The sequence below is a fragment of the Herpailurus yagouaroundi genome, unplaced genomic scaffold (genome assembly GCF_014898765.1).
Source record: "Herpailurus yagouaroundi ecotype Mexico unplaced genomic scaffold, PumYag 187, whole genome shotgun sequence".
In the NCBI taxonomy this organism is placed as follows: domain Eukaryota; kingdom Metazoa; phylum Chordata; class Mammalia; order Carnivora; family Felidae; genus Herpailurus; species Herpailurus yagouaroundi.
The window spans coordinates 1207784-1234756 of NW_024412418.1; the positions used below are offsets into that span (position 1 = coordinate 1207784).

Genomic DNA, 26973 nt, shown 5'->3' on the forward strand with positions numbered 1-26973 from the left:
TTCTCTCTCTTTCTTTCTCTCTCTCTCTCTCTCTCTATCTCTCTCCCCCTCTGCCCCTCCCCCGCTTGCACTCACACACTCTCTCTCAAAATGGATAAACTTAAAAAAAAAAAAAAAAAAGAAAGAAAGCCTTCCCAAGACTAAGATTAAATAGGAATCCACTTGTATTTTCTTCTAGAACTGGTATGGTTTAATTGAAAACAACAACAACAACAACAATTCATAAATAATCCAAATAGGCTTTTATTTTCCCCTCAGACAGTTTAGTATTTGGTGTCAATGTGCCTTTTTCCTACCATAGTGCTTCCTTCCCCCAAACTATTAGTGTTTTTTTTTTTTTTTGATGAATAATGCAGTATGTGATTTAGCTTTTTACATTTTCATTCCTAATACATGTAAAGTTTTGCTTCTGTGTAGTGTGAGGTATGGATGTGATTTTATATTTTCTCAAAAGGCTACCTTGTTGTCCCAATACCATTTATTAGACAGTCTATCTTTACTCTGGGGATGTGAAATGGCATCCTTGTCACATGTTAAATTTCTGTATGTATTTGGACCTAATTCTGGCCTTTCTCTTCTATTCCACTGGTCCGTTTATCTACACATGTGTTAGTTCAAGCATTGTTTTAATTATAAGCTTCATAGTAGGTTTTAATATCTGACCGGGCTAGTTTCCCCCCATAGTATTTTCTTTCTCATTATTTTTCTGGCTATTTTCTATGGTTTTTTTTTTTTTTTTCATGTGAACTTTAGTTCTAATTTGTGGACTTCCATAAAATAGCTTGACAGCTTTTTGTAAAGATGTATGACACGAACCAATCCATATTGAACGAAGTACTAAGAGGCATCTGAATAGGAACATGTCAGTGACTAAGCCTCAGTTTTTGGGGACCAGGCTTAACCAGGCACTGGAGAAGACAGAATTGCCCACCTTTTTATTGAGTTTGTAGAAATAGCACCAACTTCCTGGAAGGAACTGGAGACATACAGGAGAGAGGATTGTTGCTCAAACCTATGGCAGCAAATGCTACTGATGTCCCATCCATATCCCATTCTGGATATGGCCCATTCTGGAAGTCATCTTCAGACTGTTCCCATACCAACAGGTAATTCCTGCGTCTCTTCCTGAGGATGCTTGAGAGGGAAGGCTGAAGGTGGTGGGATGTTAATAACCCAGGACTTTTTCTTAACAAAGGAAAGGTGGGTATTGATGGATAATTACTCTGGCTTTTTGACCCCCAGAGGGAAAATCCTGACATGTATTTCATTTGTCTTTTACAGAGTCCTCAGAAAGACTGACCCCTACTTCCCTGTACCAGTAACCCACTTCTGAATGCATACTTCCCTGACTTCTCTCTCTTCCTATATCATTTTTCCGTTATCTCACAGTAAGTCCTGAGATCACCTCCTGAATAAACTGCTAGCATCCAAATCCTTATGTCAGAGTCTGCTTTGGGGGAAAAGAAAATAAGACACCCCCTGCCTTGATTTTTGAAATAACTGCAAGAATAAGAGAATATGAGACTCTAAAGAGACTGACGTTGATTATGGAGGCTGTATGTCTAGTTTAATCCTCCCCATCCCCCAAATGATGCTCACCTGAAGGCAGTGGGTAAGGAAAGGTAGTGAATGAATTACCTTCCCCTATTGACCTAGAGAGAACAGCATATCCTTAAAAGATTGTCCCTTTAGGCCATCGTTACCCTGACACCAACACCAGATAAAGATACTACAGAGAATAAGTAAAAAAAAAACAAACAAAAAAACTGATAAACAAAAACAAAACAACAACAACAAACAAAACAAGAGAACTGCAGACCAATATCTCTGATGAATGTAGATTCAAAAATCCTCAACAAAATATTAGCAAACTGAATCCAACAATACATTAGAAAAGTCATTCCCGCCATCAAATGGGATTTATTCCTAGGATGCAAGGTAGTTCAACATGTGCAAATCAATCAGTGTGACACATCACATCAAAATAAAGGATAAGGTCCGTATGATTATTTCAATGGAGCAGAAAAAGCATTTGACAAAGTACAATGTCCACTCATGATAAAAATCCTCAATGAAGTAGGTTCAGAGGGAATATACCTCAGCATAATAAGAGCCATATAGGAAAAACTCACAGCTAACATCATATTCGATGGTGAAAAACTGAGAGATTTCCCCCTAAGGCCAGGAACAAGACAAGGATGTCTATTCTCACCACTTTTATTCAACATAGTGCTGCAAGTCCTAGCCACAGCAATCAGAAAAAAAAAAAAAAAGAATGAAAGACATCTAAATTGGTAAAGAAGAAGTAAAACTTCCACTATTTGCAGAAAACTATATATAGAAAACCCTAGAACTGATCGATGAATTCAGTAAATTCACAGGATACAAAATCAATATACAAAAATCTGTTGTATCTCTATATACTAATAATGACGTAACAGAAAGAGAAATTAAGAAAACAATTCCATTTACCATTGCACCGAAAATAATAACAAATCTAGGAATGAACTTAACCAAGGAGGTGAAAGACCTGTGCTCTGAAAACTGTGACATACTTATGAAAGAAATGGAAGAAAACCCAAACAGATGGAAACATATCCCATGTTCATGGATTGGGAAAACAAATATTGTTAAAATGTCTACACTACCCAAAGCGATCTGCAGATTTATTTATTTATTTTTTAAAAAAAATTTTTTTTTCCAACGTTTGTTTTTTTGGGGACAGAGAGAGACAGAGCATGAAGGGGCGAGGGGCAGAGAGAGAGGGAGACACAGAATCGGAAACAGGCTCCAGGCTCCCAGCCATCAGCCCAGAGCCCGACGCGGGGCTCAAACTCACGGACCGCGAGATCGTGACCTGGCTGAAGTCGGACGCTTAACCGACTGCGCCACCCAGGCGCCCCGCGATCTGCAGATTTAATTCAATCCCTGTCAAAAAATCAACAGTATTTTTCATGGAACTAGAACAAATAATCTGAAAACTGGAGGTATCACAATGCAAGATTTCTAGATATACTGCAAAGCTGTAGTAATCAACTCGGTATGGTACTGGCACAAAAACAGACACATAGATCATTGGAAGAGAATCGACAGCCCAGAAATAAACCCAAGTTTATTTGGCTAACAAATCTTTGACAAAGAAGGCAAGAACATGCAATGGGAAAAGGACAGTTTCTTCAACAAATAGTATTGGGAAAACTGGACGGCTACACGCAAAGGAATAAATCTAGACTATCTCTTAACACCATATACAAAAATAAATTTACAATGGATTAGAGACCTAAATGTGAGACCTGAAACCATAAAAATCCTAGGAGAGAACACAGTAACTTCTCTGACATCGTTTGTAGTGACATCTTTCTAAATATATATCTCTTAAGGCAAGGGAAATAAAAGCAAAGATAAACTATTGGGATGACATCAAAACAAAAAGCTTCTGCACAACAAAGGAAACCATCAACAAAACTAAAAGGCAACCTACTGAATGGGAGAAGATATTTGCAATGACATATCTAATAATGGGTTAGTATCCAAAATATATAAAGAACTTGCACAACTCAACACCCAAACCACAAATAATCCGATTAAAAAATGGGCAGAAGACATAGGCATTTCTCCAAAGATGACATCCAGATAGCCACCAGACATAGGAAAAGGTGCTCAACATCACTAATCATTAGGGAAAGACAAATCAAAATCACAGTGAGGTATCAGCTCACACCTGTCAAAATGACTAAAATAAAAAAACACAAGAAACAGTAAGTGTTGGTGAGGATGTGGACAAAAAGGACCCCTTGTGCACTGTTGGTGGACGTGCAAACTGGTGCAGCCACTGTGGGGGGGTTCCTCAAAAAATTAAAAATATGATTAGCATATCATCCTGTAATTCCTCTACTGGGTATTTACCTAAAGAATATGAGGGGCGCCTGGGTGGCTCAGTTGGTTAAGCATCCAACTTCGGTTCAGGTCATGATCTCATGGTTGGTGAGTTCGAGCCCGTCTCTGTCTCTCTGTCTCTCTGCCTCTCCCCTGCTTGTGCTCTTTCTCAGTAACAGAGTCAAATAAAAACAAAAAAAAAGAATATGAAAACACTGGGAGCCTGGCTGGCTCAGTTAGAAGAGTATACAATTCCTGGTCTCAGGAACGTGAGTTCAAGCCTCACGTTGAGTGTAGAGATTACTTAAATAAATAAACTTAAAAAAAAAAGAATATAAAAATGTTAATTGAAAAAGATATGTGCACCCTATGTATATCGTAGCATTATTAATAATAGCCAAAATATGGAAATAACCCAAGTATCCATCCATAGATGAATGGGTGAAGAAGATACACACACACACACACACACACACACACACACAATGGAATATTACTCAGCCATAGAAAAGAATGGAATCTTGCCATTTGTAACAATATGGATGGGACTAGAGGGTATAATGCTAAGTGAAATCAGCCAGCCAGAGGAAGACAACTACCATATGATTTCACTTATATGTGGAATTTAAGAAACAAAACAAATGAACAAAGAAAAGAGACAAACAGACTCTTAAATATAGCCAACAAACTTATGGTTGCCAGTAGGGAGGTGGCCTGAAGGTGGGGATGGGTGAAATAGGTGAAGGGTAAGTTGGTTAAGCGGCCCATTTCAGCTCAGGTCATGATCTCGCGTTCTGTGAGTTGGAGCCCCGCGTCGGGCTCTGGGCTGACAGCTCAGAGCCTGGAGCCTGCTTGGGATTCTGTATCTCCCTTGCTCTCTGCCCCTCCCCCACTCGTGCTCTGTCTCTCTTGCTCTCAAAAATAATAAACATAAAAATTAAAAAAAAATAAGTTTTAGTCTTTTTACACGGATCCCATCCATTCCAGGTATGCCGATGGCTTTTGCATATCTTTGTGCATATTTCTGTGCATTGTTGTATTATATGGGGCCCCAAAAGAAAACAGAATACAGCTTTTTTTAAAGTTTATTTTATTTGAGAGAGACAGTGTGAGCAGAAGAGGGCAGAGAAAAAGAGAGAGAGAGAGAGAGAGAGAGAGAGAGAGAATCCCCAGCAGTCTCCACACTGTCAGCTGGATGTGGGGCCCGAACTCATGAACCCGTGAGATCATGACCTGAGCCAAAATCAAGAGACGGACGCTCAATTGAATGAGCCACCCAAGGCACCCCAAGAATGCAGTCTTAAGTGTTTCATTGTACGGGCACCTGGGTGGCTCAGCTGGTTGAGCGTCCAACTCTTGATTTCGGCTCCGATCACGATCTCACAGTTTGTGAGTTCAAGCCCTGCACTGTCAGTGCAGAGCCTTCGTGGGATTCTCTCTCTCCCTCTCTCTCTCTGCCCCTCCTCTGCCCACATTCTGTCTCTGTCTCTCTCTCTCTCAAACATAAACATTTAAAAAAGTGTTTCATTGTAGATTAATGAAGGAACTATTTACAGAAGTGTGGGCGGGGGTCATGAGAACCACATTGGCACACACTGGGAAGCTGTTACAGGGAAGCTGTTACTTCTCCTAAGCCCTTAAGGGGCAAGAGGCAATAACTGTGTCACTGTAGTAACAAGAGTTGTAGCCAATTCAGCTGCCTATTCCGCACAGCTACTGCCGAAACTGAGCAGAAAAGGGGAGAGTGAACTTGGACTTCTCCTTCCTCCTGACTTCCAATTTCATTGGCTGAACACCACCAGAAGGACAAGAATAGGGAGTACAGATGACGCAGTCCACATTGGTCACCTTCCCGGGGTACAGAGCAGGGCAGAGGTCCTGTTGGCTATGTCTCACCTGCCCCTCCAGATCTCCTCTCCACCCTTCTCTAGTCTCTTGTGTCCCTGGAGACTAGTCTTTTTATGGATTTCATCAACAGGCTCCCTAGCTCTCTGGCTTCTGATGGGTCTCCAACAACAGGACACCCTGTTAGGAAACTGGAGGGGAGAAAAGGGCAAATGATTTATTGCCTCAGTTTCCTCCCTGTGCTTTCGCCAAGGGCCGGTGGGTCCCTTGACCATGGGTCACAACTGTCCAAGTGGCCCTCTCCATGCAACTGTCTTCTTCTGGGTCTGGGGCGCCACTCTTCACTTGGCTGTGCAGGCTTCTAGGGTTACGATTTAACAGCTTTGGGACATTATTCTGTCACTTGTGGTTTCTCTACACCCTGTCCACATTTTGTAGAAAACCGCTGTATTAAATGTCCCTCCAACCTTACCCCTTGTCTCCTCTTGGAGAAGGCCTGGGTCATGGAAAGCTCAGGGCAACTATGTGAATATGACTCTTAAAATAATTTAATGGACGTATTTTTTCAACGTTCTCTTTGGATAAAAAGTCATGCATATGGATTTCTCACTCATCCAAGGATCAAAAATTGTTTTCTCGTCGTTTGAGCAAATTCTTTTCCCTCTAGTGAAAGCCCTTATGAATTGAGAGCTGGGAGTAGGGAAATCCAGGAGGATGCTGGAATACCAGTGGGGGCTTCAGTCTTTTTGGTTCAAAGGCATCATATCTGCGGGACCTATGTATTTTCCAAGAAAAGAACATTGGAGAGAGTCAAAGTGTACAGAGGTGAATCGGTGTGTAGATTTCTAGAATTCTCAAATTTAAAGAAAGGCTTAGATTCTACTTCCCAATTCCCCCCCCCCCCCAGTAAATGTAAGAGTTTCAAATGCTGAAGCCATATAGTTGTAAAAGCTCCCTGTTCTTCAAGATTAAGTTAGATTTATGAAGGATAATGAAGGAAACGTCTCCTTTAGGTTTCCTTTGAATTCGGTTGATGCACCATCCTTGGAGGGCATTATGGGATACAGGTTGTAAAGTCTCTCAAGACACTGGAGCTCCATTTCAATCGGTTTCAAGAAATTGGTTAGCCCTTCTATGCAAAAGAAGGTAAAGGATTTAAAAAAACACTCTAAGAGGCGCCTGGGTGGCTCAGTCGGTTGAGCACCGACTTCGGCTCAGGTCACAATCTCGCGGTCCATGAGTTCGAGCCCCGTGTCGGGCTCTGTGCTGACAGCTCAGAGCCCAGAGCCTGTTTCAGATTCTGTGTCTCCCTCTCTCTGACCCTCCCCCGTTTATGCTCTGTCTCTCTCTGTCTCAAAAATTAATAAACGTTAAAAAAAAAATTAAAAAAAAAACACTCCAAGAAGTGCTTGCTTCGGCAGCACCTATACTAAAAAACCTCTAAGAAGTAAAAGAAAAAAATAGTTAAGAAAATCTCTCCAGGCTGCGACAAAATTAAAATATATACTTTGTAGTCATTGTATACGAAGAGAGCCAAATAGTGAATTACAATCCATAATTTGTACAAATACGCTAAATATTGTTGTCAGACAACGGAGTCTTATAATGATTTTCTAATTAGAAAAAAAAAACTTCCTAAGTGAAAAACTAAATAATAATAAAGCTGTGGTTTGAAAGTAAAGATTACACTTGGAAACTGTAAAACAATATAATGTACAAATATCGCATGGAATAAAAGTTTAAATAGGATTCAGTTTTTTAAAGCATTAACCCTTCTTTGCCTAAAAAGAACCCACTAATTTTTTTTTAATGTTTGTTTATTTTTGAGAGAGGGAGACGGGGCGCGAGTTGGGGAGGGACAGAGAGAGAGAGAGGGAGACCTAGAATCTGAAGCAGGCGCCAGGCCCCGAGCTGTTAGCACAGAGCCTGACGTGGAGCTGGAATTATGAACCAAGAGCTCATGACCTGAGCTGAAGTTGGACGCTTAACCGACTGAGCCACTGGGGCACCCCCCCATTTAAAAAAAAATTTTTTTTAACATTTATTTATTTTTGAGATAGAGACAGAGCATGAATGGGGGAGGGGCAGAGAGAGAGGGAGACACAGAATCGGAAACAGGCTCCAGGCTCTGAGCCGTCAGCCCAGAGCCCGACGCGGGGCTCGAACTCACAGACCGTGAGATCGTGACCTGAGCCGAAGTCGGACGCTTAACCGACTGAGCCACCCAGGCGCCCCCCCCTTTTGTTTTTTAGTGAGAAAAAGAAACAATCTAGTGCATGAAGACCTCATGTTCTCTGCCTAATTGACAACAGGCTGACACTCTGTACTCATAAAAATAATTATATTTAATTATATATAACTATTCTTATACAGGTGACTGTAGCATATTCTTTTTTTTTAGTTATTGAATATGGTTTTATTGCATGAATTCAATCTCAAATATTGAGATATAAAGCTAAGTCAATTTTTCATGTTCTAGAACACAAGGATGGGTTTTCTCTTGCTCTGTTAATTCCCAAAGATGTGCTTAATTTAGAGTGTTTCCCTTCCCGTAGGTCAATTCCTTCTTCGTATATATGTATAAGAAATGTCGACTATTAGATGCTCCATGGTCTCTGGGGAGTCCAGATGTTCCTGTGGCTTCTAATACCTCAATCTATATTGAAGTCTTCATAAGCAAACATTTCTGGAATGATTCACCCACAGCCAGGAAACAGAGTGTTTGTATTAAGGAGAGGGAAATTACGGCATAACCAATACGACAAACAACCCTTCTTTGAAGGTCAGGGACTGCTCACCAGTACCGTGTATTAAGAACACGTATTAAGAGCACTGTATTAGCAAACAGGCTTAGATGAGACCACAGAAGAGGTGCCTGGGTGGCTGAGTCAGTTGGGTATCTGACTTTGGCTCAGGTCATGATCTCGTGGTTCGTGGGTTCAAGCCCCACGTCGGGTTCTGTGCTGACAGCCCAGAGCCTGGAGCCTGCTTGGTATTCTGTGTTCCCCTCTCTCTCTACCTCTCCCCCACTCGTTTCTCTCTCTCTCTCTCAAAAAAAAAAAAAAAAAAAAGACAAGGCCATAGAAAAGCAAGTATGTAGACAAAACTTATAAAAATAATTCCTAAAAAGGTCAAAAGAATAGCATGGGTTTAGAAGTAAAGTCCTTTATCCACCATGTTATCTTATATGAAATTTTGAGTGATGCATTTGGGAGAAAACCTAGAAAGTCTGGCTCTCTTATTTCACACGTGATGTAACTGACACGCAGAGAAAGGCAGTGACTTGCTTACCAGGACACAACCAGTTAGTGGCAAAACCAGGCTTGTCCTATCTTCCAGCCCAGTGTAAGACCTTCACTGTAATATAAGCTACAAAAAAATTATAATAGGGGCGCCTGGGTGGCTCAGTCGGTTAAGCGTCCGACTTCAGCTCAGGTCATGATCTCGCAGTCTGTGAGTTCGAGCCCCGCGTCGGGCTCTGTGCTGACCGCTCAGAGCCTGGAGCCTATTTCAGATGCTGTGTCTCCCTCTCTCTCTGGCCCTCCCCCGTTCATGCTGTCTCTCTCTGTATCAAAAATAAAAAATAAAAGTTAAAAAAAAATTTTTTTTAAATTATAATAAAATATCTATTTCATCGTATAAAATTTCAAGGCTGAATATATTAGAAGACGTAATAGATGCCTGAACATTTTTATAATCATAAGTTTATATTTAAGAGAGGTAAGTAAATCAGAAGCCATCTGTATAAGAAATGCAAAAAAAACAAACAAACCCAAAAACGAAAAAAACAAAAGGAGCAGAGGTGGGAGCGAAATTATTGCAGTAAGCGATAAAGAACAGAATTAAAAAAAAAAAAAAAAAAAAGAACAGAATTCTTAGTAAGATAGCAGAAAGAAGGATAAATGTTAACCCACGTGGGCAGACCGGGCCGAGGCCAATTTCAGAGTGCTGAAGCTAGCATCCGAGTATGACTGAAAAACAACAGGGAAAAACCCAGATGTGCAACTTCGATATGGGATGTTGAGGAGAGAGTTTTTACCATGTGTTATAAAATATTAAAATATGCATGTAGGGTGATGTATTAGGGTTCTCCAGAAAAATAGAACATATGTATATCTTTCTTTATATTTCAGACATCTATATAAAGAGATTTATTATAAGGTATTGGCTCACATGACTGTGGAGGCCCAGAAGTCCTGTCACCTGCCCTCTGCCAGCTGGAGCCCCAGGGAAGCTGGCGGTGTGGTTTGAAAGCCTCAGAGTCAGAGGCAGATGGTGTAGATGCCAGTCTGAAGGCCTGAGAAAGGCGGAAGTATGATGTCCCAGCTCCATCAGTCAGGCAGAGAGCAAATTCAGTCTTCCTCTGCCTTCTCATTTTATGCAAGCCCTCAGTGGATCGGACGGTGCCCACCCACACCGGTCCGCTTACTCAGTACACCAACTCCAATGCCATTCTCTTCTGGAAACACCCAGCCATGATGCTTAACCAGGTAAACATCATTTGGCATCCTGCCGGCCCCTCGACTGACACACAAAATCAACCACCACAGGTGGCAATAATACGCACCATGTTTAGAGCAGCCACCTGGGTAGCTCAGTTGGTTAAGAGTCAGACTTTGGCTCAGGTCATGATCTCACAGTTTTATGAGTTCGAGCCTCGCGTTGAGCTCTCTGCTCTCAGCACAGAGCCTGCTTCAGATATCTGTCCTCCTGCCTCTTTCTGTGCCCTCCCCACTCCTCAAAAATAAGCATTAAAACGATAATAAAAATCAAATGAGCTCCCTGTATTTCTTGGGTTTTTTTTTTTTCCCCCAAACTTGGTAATTCATTTTACCTTAAAGCTGTCTTAGATCTCTTCTGTTACATGTTTGCATGAGACAGTTACAAATGCAGGCTGATACAGTGTGTTGTACAGGTAACTTACATCCCACGGGTAGCATGACCTTTTCTCCTATTATTTTATGTGGTTAATCCCTCTTGGGGAAGTCCCAAGTGAAAAACAAAGTACACGGGCATCTACCTTCCTGGGAACTTGGATATAGGATAATTCCCGAAAGTTATTAAGTTCTGATCTTAGATAATCATAAATAAGTTCATCTTCCTCATGAATGGCTGGTGGGACATTCAAAGGTCCCAAGAGACAATTCATCATCGTCTGGGACTGTCCTGAGCATTGCAGAAAGTTCTAGCATTCCTGGCTCTCTTTCTCTAAAGGCTTCTATTGGCGGGTCTCCTGCTTTGCTCACCGCGACAAACAAGAACGTGCTCATAATTTCCCCAGAAATCCCACGATGGGGTGGTCCTTCCTTTGCCCGAGAGTTGCTGCGGTGTGCTTTTTCAGGATGAGTGGAAGCACGCCCACGTGCAAGAACTGACATCATGACAGGCCGCGGAGTACTTCTGAAAGACGGTCCTAGGTTTGGGCTAGGTTTGAATAGAGAGCGGGGCACACGTTTTATGGGAAGATGCTAAAGGAAGTTTGTAAAACCACAGACTCATGAATGCCTTTGACTGTGCACATCGTCTGAGATCAATGGGGGCGGTAAAGCATGCAAACGGAGTTAAAAAAAATTAACTAGGCAGAATTTGAGCAGCAGGTGAGCTAAACCGCCTAGAGGCTCTGCCCCCCACTCTCTTAAGAACTTGAGATCTGTGGTCAACACACACTTGAACTCTGGCCGCCTGAAATGTTCATGAGCCTGCCCGTGGGACTGCTGATGCCCCTCTGACAGCTGCCACTGGCAGGAATTCATGTGCTAGCAGATGTTGTGTTAGAGATCACAGAGTATTAGTTACGTGTGCCAGTGGATTCCACGTTTTAGGAATACGTGATCATGGGAGAGAACTCACAAAAGGGCTGACGGTCGTGACCCTGCGGGTAGCGTGTCCGCTCTGGGGGCGCTCAGGTTCCTGCAATGGAACTGACGCTGTTTTCTCCTAGTGAGCGCAGGTGAGTGGATGGTCCTTCCAGTCCTGATGATTGAAACATCCTCGTTTAAGCTCTCAAGGCTCAGAGTTGATGATTTTAGGCCTTCCATTTCACATCTGAGTCCAAGTTTTGCCCCCCGCCCCCTAACAAAGAAGGGTGGGCCGGTCTTTTGGCTCCAGTGGCTTGTAGGATGGTTCGTGGGAGGGCTGGGGACCGCTCCCACCCCCACCTGATTCCTTTACTTGCAATGCGGGCACCCAGGAGATACCTGAGCTGTGACTGCTCGTGGAGAGGCGACCGTCTTCCTCGCTCACTATACATGCCTTATTCCCTGTGCATATAACCCCATGTCAGGATACGGTCCTCTTTCTGTAGATTCTGCCTTCATTCTAGGTGGGTACGTGGAGGCTTCCACTGTCTACAATATCAAGTAGACAGTTCTGAGCAGTTTTTTCAGGTGGCGGTGGCCTCTTTTGTAACCTGGCGTCATCTTCCGGCTGACATCAGCAGCAGCATTTTGCAGAGGTGCCTTGCTGCGTGTTCTATCAAATACGTATCCCCCACGCTGTGGGACGTGGGGGTGTGAGGATCACCCCGTCTATAAACCTAACACTCTCTAAGGAGGGGGGATGCAGTGCTCATTACAGTGAAAAGCCACCTGTGGTAGTTTTCTAGGCTATCGTAACAAAGTATCACAAACAGGGTGGTTTAGAACAATAGAAATTTATTGTCTCACTGTTCCGGAGGCCTGACGTCCAAAATCCAAGATCAGGGTGTTGACAGGGTCATGCCCCCTCTGAAACCTTTAGGAAAAGATCCTTCCTTGCTTCTCCCTCGTTTCTGGTGATTTCCCAGCAATCTGGTGTTTCTTGGCTGGTAGATAGATGTATCCCTCCCATCCTCTGTCTTCATGTTTTCTCTGAGTCTTTACATACTCTTTCGTGTGTGTGTGTGTGTGTGTGTGTGTGTGCGCGCGCCTCTGTGTCCACTTTCCCCTTTCCATGAGGACACCGGTCATTAATATGGGGGCCCACCCTAATGGTCTCATCTTTATTGTAATTACCTCTATAAAGACCCTATTCCCAAAAAAGGTCACATTCTGAGGTACTGGGGGACTGGGACCCCCACATATCTTTTTGGGGGGACACAATTTGACCACAACAGCACCCCCCCCCCGCCCCAGCAAGCTCTCCAGTGGTTTTTATGGACTTAGAATGTTGAGCACATCTGCTTTCAGAGGGGGACTCTGGTCACTAATTCTTGGAAAATAACAATTGCACCTAGCCTCCTATATCCTCGTCCTACAGCTATAATGAGAAGAGCTCATAAATGATAATCACTAATCATTTATTGAGGGATTAGAATAAACCAGAAGCTCTTCTAAGTCCTTTAGTGATGTATTATAATTTAATGTCTGCATCTCCTCCGTGGGCTAGGAACTATGATTTCTGTGTTACAGGTGACGCAATGAAAGCACAGTAAAATCAGAAGTCTTGCCATCGCTACCTTGACATTATGCCTGCCTTCAAAGTCAGAGTACTTCCCGATCTCACATGACGGCGTCCCTTCGCTCAGACCGATCTCCTCCAGCCTAAGATAAAGTAGCTTGACTTTCCTAGAGCCCCTGGACCGGCTGTATCTGTCTATGCTCACTCAGATCGTTTTTAAAAAGGGTAGAGTCGACTTGTGATCAGATTGCATCCTTTATTGAAGAAGTAGGGAGAAGGCGCCCTGGGAAGGACTTCAGTAGCCTGTATTTTCCGCGAGGCCTCTTGAGAACAATCGCGGAGTTCTTCCCCAGTTCACGATTAATCTTACTGGTTCTTGGTGGGTTATGTGGAGACACTGCACTGCGACAGCTATGGACCTGGGGGAATGCGTGATAGCAGATTGATCACTGTGACACCAGAAGATACGAGCTTAGTCCCGAGCCACTGAATCAAAACAAGACAAAAAACAACAAAACAAAACAAAAACAAAACAAAACAAACAAAAACCCCAGCAATGACAAACACACACATAGGCAAACCTAAAATGTGACCAGTTGAAACCACACTGAGAAGATAACACCCACTCCATCCGGGGGGAGAGGTAAAAATGCAACAGACCTGTGGCCCGTCAGAAACCAGAGGTTTCATTGAATTGCAACCATCACATTCAACTAAAATGTAAGTCTTCAGAAAATGACTTGAACCTTCGGCTGGCCTGTGGTGGGTGCTAAGAATCCTCTGGGGTGCTCTACTTCATATTCTAGGTCAGAAGGAGAAACAACCAACGGAGGGGGGGGGTGTCTGGCTTAGACTATAGGATTTGGGGGGGGGGGCGGGATCCCCGCAGAAGGCATTCTGATGGGGAGAGCCCACGAGATGGTGATGGGATGAGCGATGTGGGCTGGTGAGGTAGCCTTAGGCTTCTGACCATCTGTCAGGAGGATCGCCCACTTCTGGCAGTGGTGGACTGAGGGCAATTGAACCCCTGGAAAGTGAAACCACCGATAAGGAGGGACTACTGTATATAACCGCAAAGTTTGATCGAGAAACCCTCCCTGCTGCTAGAAAGGCTTCAATAGCATCCTGGTACTTACAGGCTAAATTCCAAATTCTTTTCTAGGGGTGGCTGGATTCTATTAGGATCTGGCCTCAATTTGCCTCTCCAGCTTCATTTTCTATCACTTTCCTCTATTTATTTATTTATTTATTTATTAAAAAAAATTTTTTTTAACCTTTATTTATTTTTGAGACAGAGAGAGACAGAGCATGAACGGGGGAGGGTCAGAGAGAGGGAGACACAGAATCTGAAACAGGCTCCAGGCTCTGAGCCACCAGCACAGAGCCCCACGCGGGGCTTGAAATCACGAACCGCGAGATCATGACCTGAGCCGAAGTCGGACGCTTAACCGACTGAGCCACCCAGGCACCCCTCACTTTCCTCTAAATACTAGCCTACAGGAATCCCTCGAATGTGCCATGCTGGCTCCAGGCAGAGTTTTAGGCTGATTTACCAATATGTAGGTTTTGGTGGGAGGGATTTAATGACCTATCTTGAAAGAATTTAGACAAACTCTGTAGGTAAGGAGATAAGATTATCAGCCATTACAACCTATTTCCTTCGATCACAATTTAGTGATTGTTTCTATCCTTTATTCTATTAATGGCGTGTATTATATTGACTCTTTCCAATTTAAAATAAATTATGTGTTAAAATACACATAATAGTTATTATCATAACCATTTTTAAATGCACAGTTCAGTGACATTAAATACATATATGATGTTGCTGCAAACATCATCACCATCCGTCTTCATAGTTCTTTACTTCCTGTAAAACTGAAACTCTACATCCATTAAACAGTAATTCCTCACTCCCAGCCCTTGGCAACCCTCATTCTCCTGTCTCTACAATTGTGACCACTCTATCCCCTATGGAGTAGAATCACACAGCATCTGCCTTTTTGTGACTGCTTTATTTCACTCTGCATAATGTCCCCAAGGCTTATCCACGATGTAGCACACGTCAGAATTTTCTTCCTTTTGAAGGCTGAATAGTATTGTTATAGTTGTATACCACATTTTGCTTATCCATTCATCTGTTGATGGAAACTTGGGTTGCCACATTGTAGACATTGTGAATAATGCTTCCCTAAACATGGGTGAACACATAAATACCTCTCTGAGACCCTGCTTTCAATTCTTCGGGGTATATATGCAGAAATGGAATTGCTGGATCCTATGATAATCCTATTTTTAAATTTTTAAGGAACAATCATATTGTTTTCCACAGCAGCTGTACCATTTTATGTTCCCACCACAAGTGCACAAGTGTTCTATTTTTTTCACATTCTAGCCAACACTAGTTATTTTCTGTTTTTTCTCTTTTATTTTTTTGATAATAGCCATCTTTATGGGTATACAGTAATACCTCATTGTGGTTTTGATTTGTATTTCCCTAATGGTCAGTGATGTTGAGCATTTTTCCATGTGCTTATTGGCCATTTGTAGACTTTATCTGAAGACATCTCGATTCGAGTCCTTTGCCCATTTTTGAATTGTTTATTTTTGTTGTTGAGTTTGAGGTGTTCTCTATATATTCTTGATATTAACCCCTCATTATATATGTGATTTGCAAATGTTTATCTTATTCATTGTGTTGCTTTTTTACTCTCTTTTTTTTAAATGTTTATTTTTGAGAGAGTGCATGCGAACGATCAAGCAGGAGAGGAACAGAGAGAGAGGGAGACACAGAATCTGAAGCAGGCTCCAGGCTCTGAGCTGTCAGCACAGAGCCTGATGTGGGGCTCAAACTCATGAACTGCGAGATCATGACCTGAGCGGAAGTCGGTGCTTAACCCAGGAGCCACCCAGGCGCCCCTTTTACTCTGTCTTTTGAGGCACAGCATTTTTAATTTTCATGAAGTCCAATTTATCTGTTTTTTCTTTCATTGCCTATGCTTTTGGTGTCACATCCAAAAACATCACTGCCAAATCAAATGTCATGAAGCTTTGGACTCATGTTTTCTTCTAAGAGTTTTCTTTTTGGTCTTACATTTAAGTCTTTGATCCATTTTGTGTTAATTTTTGTACATGGTGTTAGGTAAGTCCAAATTCATTCTTTTGCAGGTGGGTAACCAGTTTCCCCAGTACTGTTTGTTGAAAAGACTGTGCTTAACGCGGTTTTGGTGATTGTATCTCTGTAGGAAGTTTTGAAATCAGGAAGTGTGAGTCTTTCAGCTTTGTTCTTCTTTTTCAAAGTTGTTTTTGCTATTTGGGATCCCTTGAGATTCCATATAAATTTCAGGATGGGTGTTTCTGTTTCCGCATAAATGGCATTTAGATTTTGATGGGGATTGCATTGAATCTGTAGACTGCTTCCAGTAGTATGGACATCTTAACAACATTGATTCTTCCTATCGTGAACTTGGGATGTGTTTCCGTTAACTTACATCTTCTTTAATTTTTTTCAGTAGGGTTTTGTAGTTTTCATTGTGTAAGTCTTTCAGCTACTTGGTTAATTCCTAAGTATTTTATTATTTTTGATGCTATTATAAATGGAATTGTTTTTGTGATTTCCTTTTCAGATTTATTCAGGATTTATTTCTGGACTCTTGGTTCTACTGCACTAATTTTTACGTGCAGTAAAAATTACGATTTATCCTTATGCCAGTAGCACAATGGGTCTTGGTTATTATAGTTTTGTACTTCCTTTTGAAATTGGGAAGCGTGAGCCCTCCAACTTTGTTTTTCTTTCTTTTTTTTTTAAAAGACTTTATGTATTTATTATCATTAAATAAATATTATTATTAAAGTAAATATTATTAAAGATATTTATTTATTAAATATAATTTTTAAAATTTTAAAGATATAATTTATTGTCAAGTTGGCTAACATACAGTGTGCAAAGTGCGCTCTTGGTTTTTGGGATAGATTCCTGTGGTTCATTGTTTACATACAACACCCAGTGTTCATCCCAATAAGTGCCTTCCTCCATGCCCATCACACATTTTCCCCTCTCCCCCACCTCCCTTTGTTTATTTATTTTTTAGAGCAGTTTTACGTTTGCAACAAAATTGAGAAACAGGCACAGAGAGTTCCCATATATCCCTTGTCCCCACACATACATAGCCTCCTCATCATTGACATCACTCCCCAGAATGGTACATTTGTTACCAAGGATTCACCACCACTGACATACCATAATCACCCGAAGTCCATAGCTTACCTCAGAGTTAACTCTTGGTGTTGTATATTCTGCAGGGCTTGGGAAAATGTATAATGACATCCATCATTATATATGTATACACCCATGTATAATATCCATCATTAGATAATATCATACAGAATATTTTCACTGCGCTAAAAATCTTTGTGCTCTGCCTGTTTATGCCCCACCCCCCCTTGGCAACCACTGATTTTTTACTCCATAAAAAGTAAACGTACCCATAGTTTTGCCTTTTCCAGATGTCATATAGTTGGAATCATACAGTGTGTGTACTTTTCAGATTGGCTTCTTTCAGTTAGTAATACGCATTTGAGGTTTCTCCATGTCTTTTTCCTGGCTTGATAGCTGATTTATTTTTAGCACTGAATGATATTTCATTGGATGGATGGACCACAGTTTATTTGTTCATTCACTCACCGATGGGCATCTAGGCTGCTTCCAAGTTTTGGCAACTATGAATAAAGTTGCTATAAAAACCCGTGTGGTGGTTTCTGTGAGAGCATAAGGTTGCAGCTCCTTTGGGTAAACACCAAGGGACTGATGGCTAGATTGTATGGTAGTATGTTTAGTGTTGCAAGAAATCCTCAAAGCCACTGTTTTCCCAAGTGATTGTACCATTTTGCTTTCCCACCAATGCAATGTTGCTCTCTATTCTCACCAGCATTTGGTGAAATCAGTGTTCAGATTTCGGCCTTTGTAATATGTGTGTAATGGTTTGTTTTCTTTTTTAAAGATCGGTTTGGCTATTTTGGGTCCATTCCATTTTCATATGAATAGTAGGATAAGCTTGTATAAAAATCAGTGGAGATTTTGGTAGGGCTTGGGTTGAATTATAGATTAATTTGGGGACTATTACCATCTTAATATTAAATCTTCTGATCCATGGACATGAATTTTTTCCATTTATTTAAATCTTCTTTCATTTTTTTCAATAATGCTTTCTAATTTGTGGTAGACAAGTCTTACACTAATCTTAATTTTTTTCCTGAATATAAATTACATAAACATTTTATTTTTTGATGTTATTGTAATTGTGTTCTCATGTATAGAAATAACAACTGATTTTTTGAAAAATATGTTGATCTTATACCCTTCCAACTTGTTGAACTTACTTGTACTAGATTTTTGTGTGTGGATTTCTTGGGATTTTATAGCCACAAGATCTTATCAGCTACAAAGAGAGTTCGTGTTACTTCTTCCTTGACCAACCAAACTGAATATTTTTATTTCTTTTTATTGTCTAATTTTCCTGGCTAGAACCTCCAGTCCAATGTGGAAAATAAGTGGCAAAAGCAGACATCCTTGTCTTGTTCCAGATCTTAGAGCAAAAGGATTCAGTATCTCTCCATCAAGTATAATGTTAATTGCAGATTTTTTCCCCACACCTAACTGCTGCTTTTCAGGTTGAGGAAATTCCTTTCTATTCCTAGTTTGTTGAATGTTTTTTTTTTTTTTTTTTTTAAATCATGAAAGGGTGTTAGATTTTGTTAAATTGTTTTTTCTATGTATATTGAGATAGTCATGTATTTTTTGTTTTTATGTTATCAGCATGGTTATTACACTGATTGATTTTAATGTTAAACCAGCTCTGAATTCCTACGATAAATCTTAATTGGTCATGATGTCTGATACTTTTGGTATGTTGCTGGATTGTATTTGAAACATTTTTTCCTTTGAGGTTTAAAAATTTATATTCATAATGGATAATGGTCTATAGTTTCCTTTTGTTTGATATATTTGTCTGGTTTTGGTATCAGGGTAATACTAACTTCATAGAATGAGTCAGGAAGTATTTTCTTCTCTTCATTTTTAGAACAATTTGTTAAAGACTGGTGTTAATTCTTTAAATGTTTAGGAGTATTTGCAGTGTAACCACCTGGGCCTGGGGTTTCTTTACAAAAAATTTTTGATTATTATTTCAGTCTCTTAACATGATGGATCTATTTAGATTTTTATTACTCCTTGACACAGTTTCAATAGTTTGTATATTTCTAAGAATTTGTCCATTTTATGTAGGTGTCCATTTATGTTGGCATATCATTATTCATAGTATCCCCTTTTAGTCTCTCTCTCTCTCTCTCTCTCTCTCTCTTTTTATTTTAGTAGGCTTCATACCCACACGGAGTCCAAAGCAAGGCTTAAACCCTGAGGTCAGTACCTGAGTTGAGATTAAGAGTCAGATGCTTAACTGACTGAGCCACCCAGGTGTCCCCTACTCTTTTATGTCTGTTTTTCTATTCTGTATTTCATTTTTTCCACCGTAGTCTTGATTATCTACATTCTTCTTCTGACTTTGGGTTTAGTTTTCTCTTCTAGTTTATGTTCTTAATATTTATTGTTTTTAACTTTAATTCCAGTAGAGTTAACAGAACATACAGTGTTATAGCAGTTTCAGGTGTGCAATATCGTGATTTGACAATTCAGTACGTTACTCAGTGCTCATCATGATAGGTGTGCTCTTAATCCCCTTCACCTGTTTCTCCCAGCCCCCCCATTCCCATTCTAGTTTCTAAAGGTGGAAAGTTAGGTTTCTGATTTGGGACTTTTTTCTCTTTTTAAAAATATAGTATTTATAGCTATGAATTTCCCTCTAAGCACTACTTTAGCTGCATCAAATAAATCATGGTATGTGGTTTGTTTTATTCATCTCAAAATGTGTTCTATTCTTCTTTTTGATTTCTTCTTTGACTTTTTGGTAATTTAGGAATGTATTGTTTCATTTGCACATGTTGGTGATAGTTTAAAATGTCCTTCTTTTACCAGTTTCTTTTTTTTTTTAATGTTTGTTTATTTTTGAGAGAGAGAGAGAGCAAGCGAGCACACAAGCACGCAAGCAGAGAAGAGGAAGAGAGAGAGGGAGACACGGAATCTGAAGCAGATTCCAGGCTCTGAGCTCTGAGCACAGAGCCTGACGTGGGGCTCGAACTCATGAACTGTGAGATCATGACCTGAGCCAAAGTCAGACACTTAACTGACTGAACCACCCAGGCACCCACTTCTTTTACTGATTTCTAATTTACTTCCATTATAATCAGAGAAAATACTTGGTATGAATTCCATCCTTCTAACTTATTGAAACTTGTTTTATAGCCTAAAATATGGTCTGTCCCAGAGAATATTCTACATGCACCTGAAAAGAACGTGTACTTTGAGTTGTTGGATGGAGTGTCGTATAGATGTCTGTTAGGTCTAGGCAGTTGGTTAATAATGCTGTTCAATTCTCCTATTGCCTTTTCTCTTCTGCAGAGTTTTCCTATACATTGTTGAATATGGGGTATTGAAGTTTCCAACTGTTGTTTTTTAAACTTTGTGTTTTTCCTGCCCAATCTGCCAGTTTTTGTTTCATGTGTTTTCGGGACTCTGTTGTTGGTGCATATATGCTTACAATTGCTTTGAGTTCCTGACAGATTTAACTTAAAAAATAATTATAAATATGTCCTTCTTCATGTCTACTAAATATTTTTTGTCTTAATGTCTATTTTGTCTGACATTATTTTTATAGCTGCTCTAGCTCTCTTTTGGTTTCTGTTTATATGGCATATATTTTCCATACTTATATTGTACATATTTGTGTCTTTTTTTTTTCCTTTGTAGAATTCTTGGCATCCTCCCATCTATTCTGACCATAGAGGTTTAGAAACTAGAGTTCAGTGAAATTGAGCGTCTTGCCCAATGCCAGTATCTCTTTAGGTCAAGGTCGGATAAGTCTTTCTCAACCATATTTCCCAATATGTGTCTTTGAATCTAAGGTGTGTCTCTTGTATATATCATTCAATTGGAGTTCATTTTAAAAATCCATTTTGCCAGTCTCTGCCTTGTGATTAGAGTGTTCAATACATTTACATTTAATGTAGTTACAGATAAGATAGGGTTTATGTCTGCTATTTCATGGTCAGTTTTCTATGTTGTATGTCTTTGTTCTTCTGTCTGTCCTTCTATCTGACTGCTCTCTTTTACATTAAATAAATGTTTTCTTCCATACCATTTTATTTTTTCTTCTATGCCACTTTATTACATTTTTATTTTTATTATTTTTGAATTATTTTTAGTTTGTTATCAATATTATTTTAGTATTAATAATGTAATATTTATTATATCTAATTCTTGATTGACAGTGTTTTTCTTTCAGTGTTCTGAAGATGTCATACCACTCACTGTCTTTTGGCTTCCATAGTTTCTGATGAGGAATTTTATTAAAGATCCCCTTTATAGGATGGATTCTTGTCTTCTGCTGATTTCAAGATTTTCTCTTGGTCTTTGTCTATTAGCATCTTGGTTGTGACATGTCCAGGTTTGGATCTTTTGTAATTTCTCCTTTTTGGAGTTTGTTGAGCTCCTTGGATATGTAATGTTTTTCATCAAATTTTTAAGTTTTCATCCAATATATTTTCAAGACTTCTTTGTGTAGCTTTCTCTTTCACTATCTCCTCCCATTATGCCAACTTCCATTATGCACATTTTGGTATGACTGATGGTGTTTCAAAGGTGTCTGAAGCTCTGTTCATTTTTCTTCGTTTGTTATCATTTTGTTCCACAGAGTAGATGATTTTAATTGACCTTTTAAAATTTTTTTTAAATGTTTATATATTTTTGAGATATAGAGACAGAGACAGAGTGTGAGAGAGGGAGGGGGAGAGAGAGAAGGAGACACAGAATCCAAAGCAGGCTCCAGGCTCTGGGCTCTCAGCACAGAGCCTGTTGCGGGGCTCAAACTCAAAAACTGTGAGATCATGACCTGAGCTGAAGTTGGATGCTCAACCAACTGAGCCATCCAGGTGCCCCTTAATTGATCTATCTTTAAGTTGGTGGATTATTTCTTCTGTCAGATCACATATTCTGTTGAGCCCCTTGAATGATGTTTTCATTTTAGTTACATATTTTTCTGCTCTAGAATTTCTACTTGATTCTTTTCAATAGTTTCTGTCTTTATCGATATTCTTTATCATGAAACATTGCTTTCTTACTTTCCTTTAGACTTTTTAGACATGGTTTTTCAGTTCTTAGAGCATACTTATAATAGCTGATTTAAAGGGTTTTTTTTCCCCTAGTAAGTCCAATATCTAGGCTTCCTCTGGTACAACTTCTATTGCTTTTTCCCCAGTGTTTAGGTCATAGTTTTCTGTTTCTTTGCATATCTTATAATTTCTTTTGTTAAAAATTTCATATTTAAGATAATATAATGTAGCAATGTTGGAAAGCAGATTCTCCCAGGGACTGGTTTTTGTTGTTGTTTTTGTTATTCTAGGGGTGGCTTTCCTGAACTAATTGTGTGCAGTATCCATGTCCTGTATGGGCACTGATGCCTCTGTTAGCTTAGTGTCATTACATGATTGGGCATAGATTTCCTTAACTGCTTTGAACCAAGAAATTTCCCAGGCTTTGTTGAGAAGCTGTGTGTGTGTGTGTGTGTGTGTGTGTGTGTGTGTGTGTTGGGGTAAGACTTTAAGGCTTGGAAGACAGGTTGCAACTCTATATTAGCTATCACTTCCTGTTTGCAGACAGCTTCAGATCAGCCAGAGGTGGGAGGTTAGCATATTGACAGGTCTTTCCTGGGCACACACACATCTCTGCATATGCACAAGGTCTTGATTTCCAAGTATTACCACCGTTTCAAGGTCCCCAGCGGACATCTTGTGCCCTAGTTTTTTTCTATTATCTTTTTTTTGGTAAGCCTCTTGTTTTACCCAACTCTTATCCCTGCTCTAGGCAAACACAGTGTTAAAGGCCACTAATTGTTCTGACAAACATCCTAGAAAACTTTTCACCGTGATTGAGCTCAGAGGTGAATAAAGAGACTTGCCAGTGGGGATTTCCAGGGACCTGCCAGACAAATCAGAAACAATGCTCTGGGAATGTTTTGTTTTTGTTTTTGTTTTTGTTTTTTGTTTTGCTTTGTTTTGATTTTTGGGCAACTCCAATCTCAGTTTTCCTCTGCTTGTGGTTGTTAGGCTGGTGTTTTTTTTACAGGTAGTGTGGTCGCAAGGTTATTTCATTTAAAGGTTACTGTGGAGATGGGACAAGGGGGATGGGCACCGGGCAAATGATAACCACAAAACTCGCTGTTCTTACTAAGGTTTAGCCATGGTTTCTTGCATAAGTGTTCCCTGGATTGTCACAAGTCTTTGATTAATTCCCAGAGGTAAGAAATGTTAATTCTGACAACTTTTCCCAGTGTTCTCATTTATTTTATGGAGGAATCGATTTTTAGAGAGCCTCATTCTTCTATTCCAGAAGCAGTCTCTTCAGCGTCCTCTAAAATCCTCTAAATTTTCTGAAGGGACAGGAAGATCTCAAACTTTGGCAACAAAACTTTATAACTAAATTTGAATTTCACAGTCTAGAACATTCAGTGTCCCCATATTGCTTTTCAGTCTATGTAAAATCTTTTCAGTCTATTTATTTCCTCTAGTAATCTTCTAGGTGATGCAAGTCTAAAAGACCTCAGGGTGCACGTATCCCTTCTAATCAGATTTTTGTATCCTTTGGGTAAATACCCAGTAGTCCAATTGCTGGATGATAGGGTAGTTGTATTTTTAGCTTTTTGAAGAACCTCCTTACTGTTTTCCAGAGTGGGAGCACCAGTTTGCATTCCCACCAACAGCGTAAGGGGGCTCCCCTTTCTTCATATCCTCACCAACACCTGTTGTTTCCTGGGCTATTAATTTCGGCCATTCTGACTGGTGTGATGTGATAACTCACTGTAATTTTGATTTTGATTTCCCTGATGATGAGTGATGTTGAGCATCTTTTCATGTGTCTGTTGGCCAGCTGGATGTCTTCTTTGGAAAAAAAAATGTCTACACACGTCTTCTGCCCATTTCTTAAAAACCGGATCGTTTGTTTTTTTGGGTGCTGAGTTCTTTAGATGTTTTGGATACTAACCCTTAATCAAATACGTCCTTTGTAAACATCTCCCATTCTGACGGTTGCCTCTTAGTTTTGTTGATTGTTCCCTTTGCAGTGCAGAAGCTTTTTATCTTGATGAGGTCCCAATAGTCCATTTTTGTTTTTATTTCCCTTGCCTCCCGAGGCACCTCTGGTAAGAAGTTGCTATGGCTGATGGCAAAGAGGTTACAGCCTGTGTTCTCCCCTAGGATTTGGATGGTTTCCCTGCAGATCCTTAACAGAAGCTGTTTTCTCCTGACTGACCAGCCAGAAACAAAATTACTCACTTATCTCACTGCATTCTACAGGACGCATTGCTGCTTCAATCCACTTGACAGTCACGTATGCACAGATCACTTCCACGATCGTGGTGAAGAGTACATATTGTAAAAGCATACTACCAGCTATCTGAATTAGAAAGAAAAGAAACATTCCTCATATTAATTAGCCATTTAAAAATTATACAAGAACAACACTTCACAAGCAGGGAATAAAGATCATTCATCCTATCAGTCTCTCACAACTATGAGGATTTTTGTGTAGTTTTCCTAAGAACAAAATATGTTTTCAATTAATCAAGGACTCTTATACGCACCTTGCATTATGTCAAGTCCTACTTCTAGTAATGACTGTACAAGTTGGATACTTTTATTTCTCTTCTGCATGTGACCAGACTGGAAAGCAGAGAGATTACCTTAGTACCGTGGGCTGGGTGAAATTCTCCAGGGTTTGGCACTGAGTGCCCATCTTTTCTCTCTTCATAATTTCTCTTTTGGTAAGACTCATTGCATGCTTTGTGTTTCGTGCTTTTCCATTTAATGCACATATAATTTGCATGTTCTATTTTCTCTTAACCTATGTACCATAAACATTATTACATGTAGTGGGTGGAACCATTCTCTCTCTCTTTCCACATTTCCACCACGGCCCATAGTAGGACTTTCTGCTCTAGGAGTGGCTTCTAGTGTTTCTTAACGCTCCTCATTTACAATTCCCCATTTGAGAAGCAGAGATTTATCTAACTCATGATTTCACAAGAAGGAGCCCAGCCCCTTCTGGGTTGTTTCCCTTTTTTTTTTTCAGAATCGTTTTGTCTTTATGACCCCAAGTTCTCCTCAACCTCTGATACCTGCCTGGTCCCAGCACAAGGAGACCTGTCGTCTATCTGTATCTAGGTAGATAAGTTTAATTCATGGAGAGAGGTTGCAGCAAGTTCATTTGGTCAAAGATTTAAAACGTGTTCTCCAACTATAATAATCATCATAAAGCTGATAGTTTTTATTTACGTCTGCTTGATTGTCGTATTTTATCTCAGTTGGTTCAGAATGTGAGAGAAGAAAAGTGGATGGCTATTTACTGGCCTGCTATACTAGTGTCCCAGGGGCCCTGTAATAAAGTATCACAGCTGGGTGGCTTAACACAACTGAAATTTATTGTCTCACCGTTCTGGAGGGTCAAAGTCCAAAAAGCATGTATTGGCAACAGAATGCTCATTCCAAAGTCTTTAGGAGAGGATTCTTCCTTACCTCTTTCAGCTTCTGGTAGCCCCAGAAGGGTTCCTTGGCTTGTATCAATATAACTACAACCTCTGCCTTCATGTATACATGGCCATCTTCTTTCCATGTCTGTGTCCAAATTTCTTTCTTCTTATAAAGACACGAGTTCTATTGGATTAATGGCCCACTCTATTTGCGTATGACCTCATCTCAACTAATTACATCCGCAAGACTTTGTTCTCAACGTCACATTCTGAGGTACTGTGGGTTAGGACACATCTTTTTGGGGGACACATTTCAACCCATAATAGTTTGTCTCTGCTCTGCCTGTCCCTCCCATGTACCAAATCTATTTGCCTGATCCCAATATCTCCAAAAGTTTTGACCCATTTTAACATCAACTCCAAGTCCAAAATCTGACCTAAATATCATTAGATCAGAAAGCCTCAAATCCTATCATCTAAATTATCTAAATCATCTAAATCAGTTATGGATGAGACTCCTAGAATGGTCCATATTGGGGTAAAATTCCTCTCCATCTGTGGACCTGTGCAATCAGAAAACCAGTTATCTAAGACATAATGGTGGGACAGGCATAGGATAGATATTGCCATTCCAAAAGGGAGATATAAGAAAGAAAATAGGGCTGGGGCGCCTGGGTGGCTCAGTTGCTTAGGCATCTGACTTTGGCTCAGGTCATGATCTCGCAGTTTGTGAGTTCAAGCCCCGTGTTGGGCTCTGTGCTGACAGCTTGGAGTCTGGAACCTGCTTCGGATTCTGTGTCTCCTCCTCTCTCTGCCCCTCCCATGCTCATGCTCTGTCTCTCTCTGTCTCTCAATAATAAATAAATGTTAAAACATTTTTAAAAAAGGAGGAAAATGGGGTAATGGGCCCCAAGCAAGCCCAAAACCCAATAGGGCAACTCTTTAGATGTCGAGGCTTGAGAATAATCCTGTGTGGCTCCATGCTCGGTCCACAGGGCCTGCTGAGGAGGTGGCCCTGCTTCTTCAGCTCACCGTGGTGGTGGCCCCACCCCTGCAGCCTACTGGTTGGTGGGGAGTCCCACTCCTTGGGTTATTGCTGTCTCAGCCTGTAGCATATCAAAGACGTAAATATTTGTGACGTGAAATGTGTTTCTTTTCCCCCATTCTTGGTCTTCTCACTTGCTTTTGTAACAGATGTACTAATTCCATACTTTATGCCACTTTCCAATGGCTTTTAGGCTTG

At 40.4% G+C, this 26973-nt stretch overlaps 1 protein-coding gene across 2 annotated transcripts in view; it reads right to left on the reverse strand.

Annotated features, from left to right (window-relative positions):
• Positions 1–13334: 13334 nt before the first annotated feature.
• LOC121043351 (B-lymphocyte antigen CD20-like) overlaps positions 13335–26973 on the reverse strand; it is a 37786-nt gene continuing 24147 nt past the window's right edge. The window contains exons 6-7 of one of the 2 annotated variants that reach the window (XM_040495010.1): positions 24538–24658; positions 13335–13517 (exon numbers count right to left, since the gene is read on the reverse strand). In XM_040495010.1, coding sequence (XP_040350944.1) covers positions 13510–13517; positions 24538–24658 — 129 coding nt within the window. In that variant the 3' untranslated portion in view covers positions 13335–13509. The remainder of the gene's footprint in view (positions 13518–24537; positions 24659–26973) is intronic. The other variant, XM_040495009.1, reaches the window with a different exon arrangement.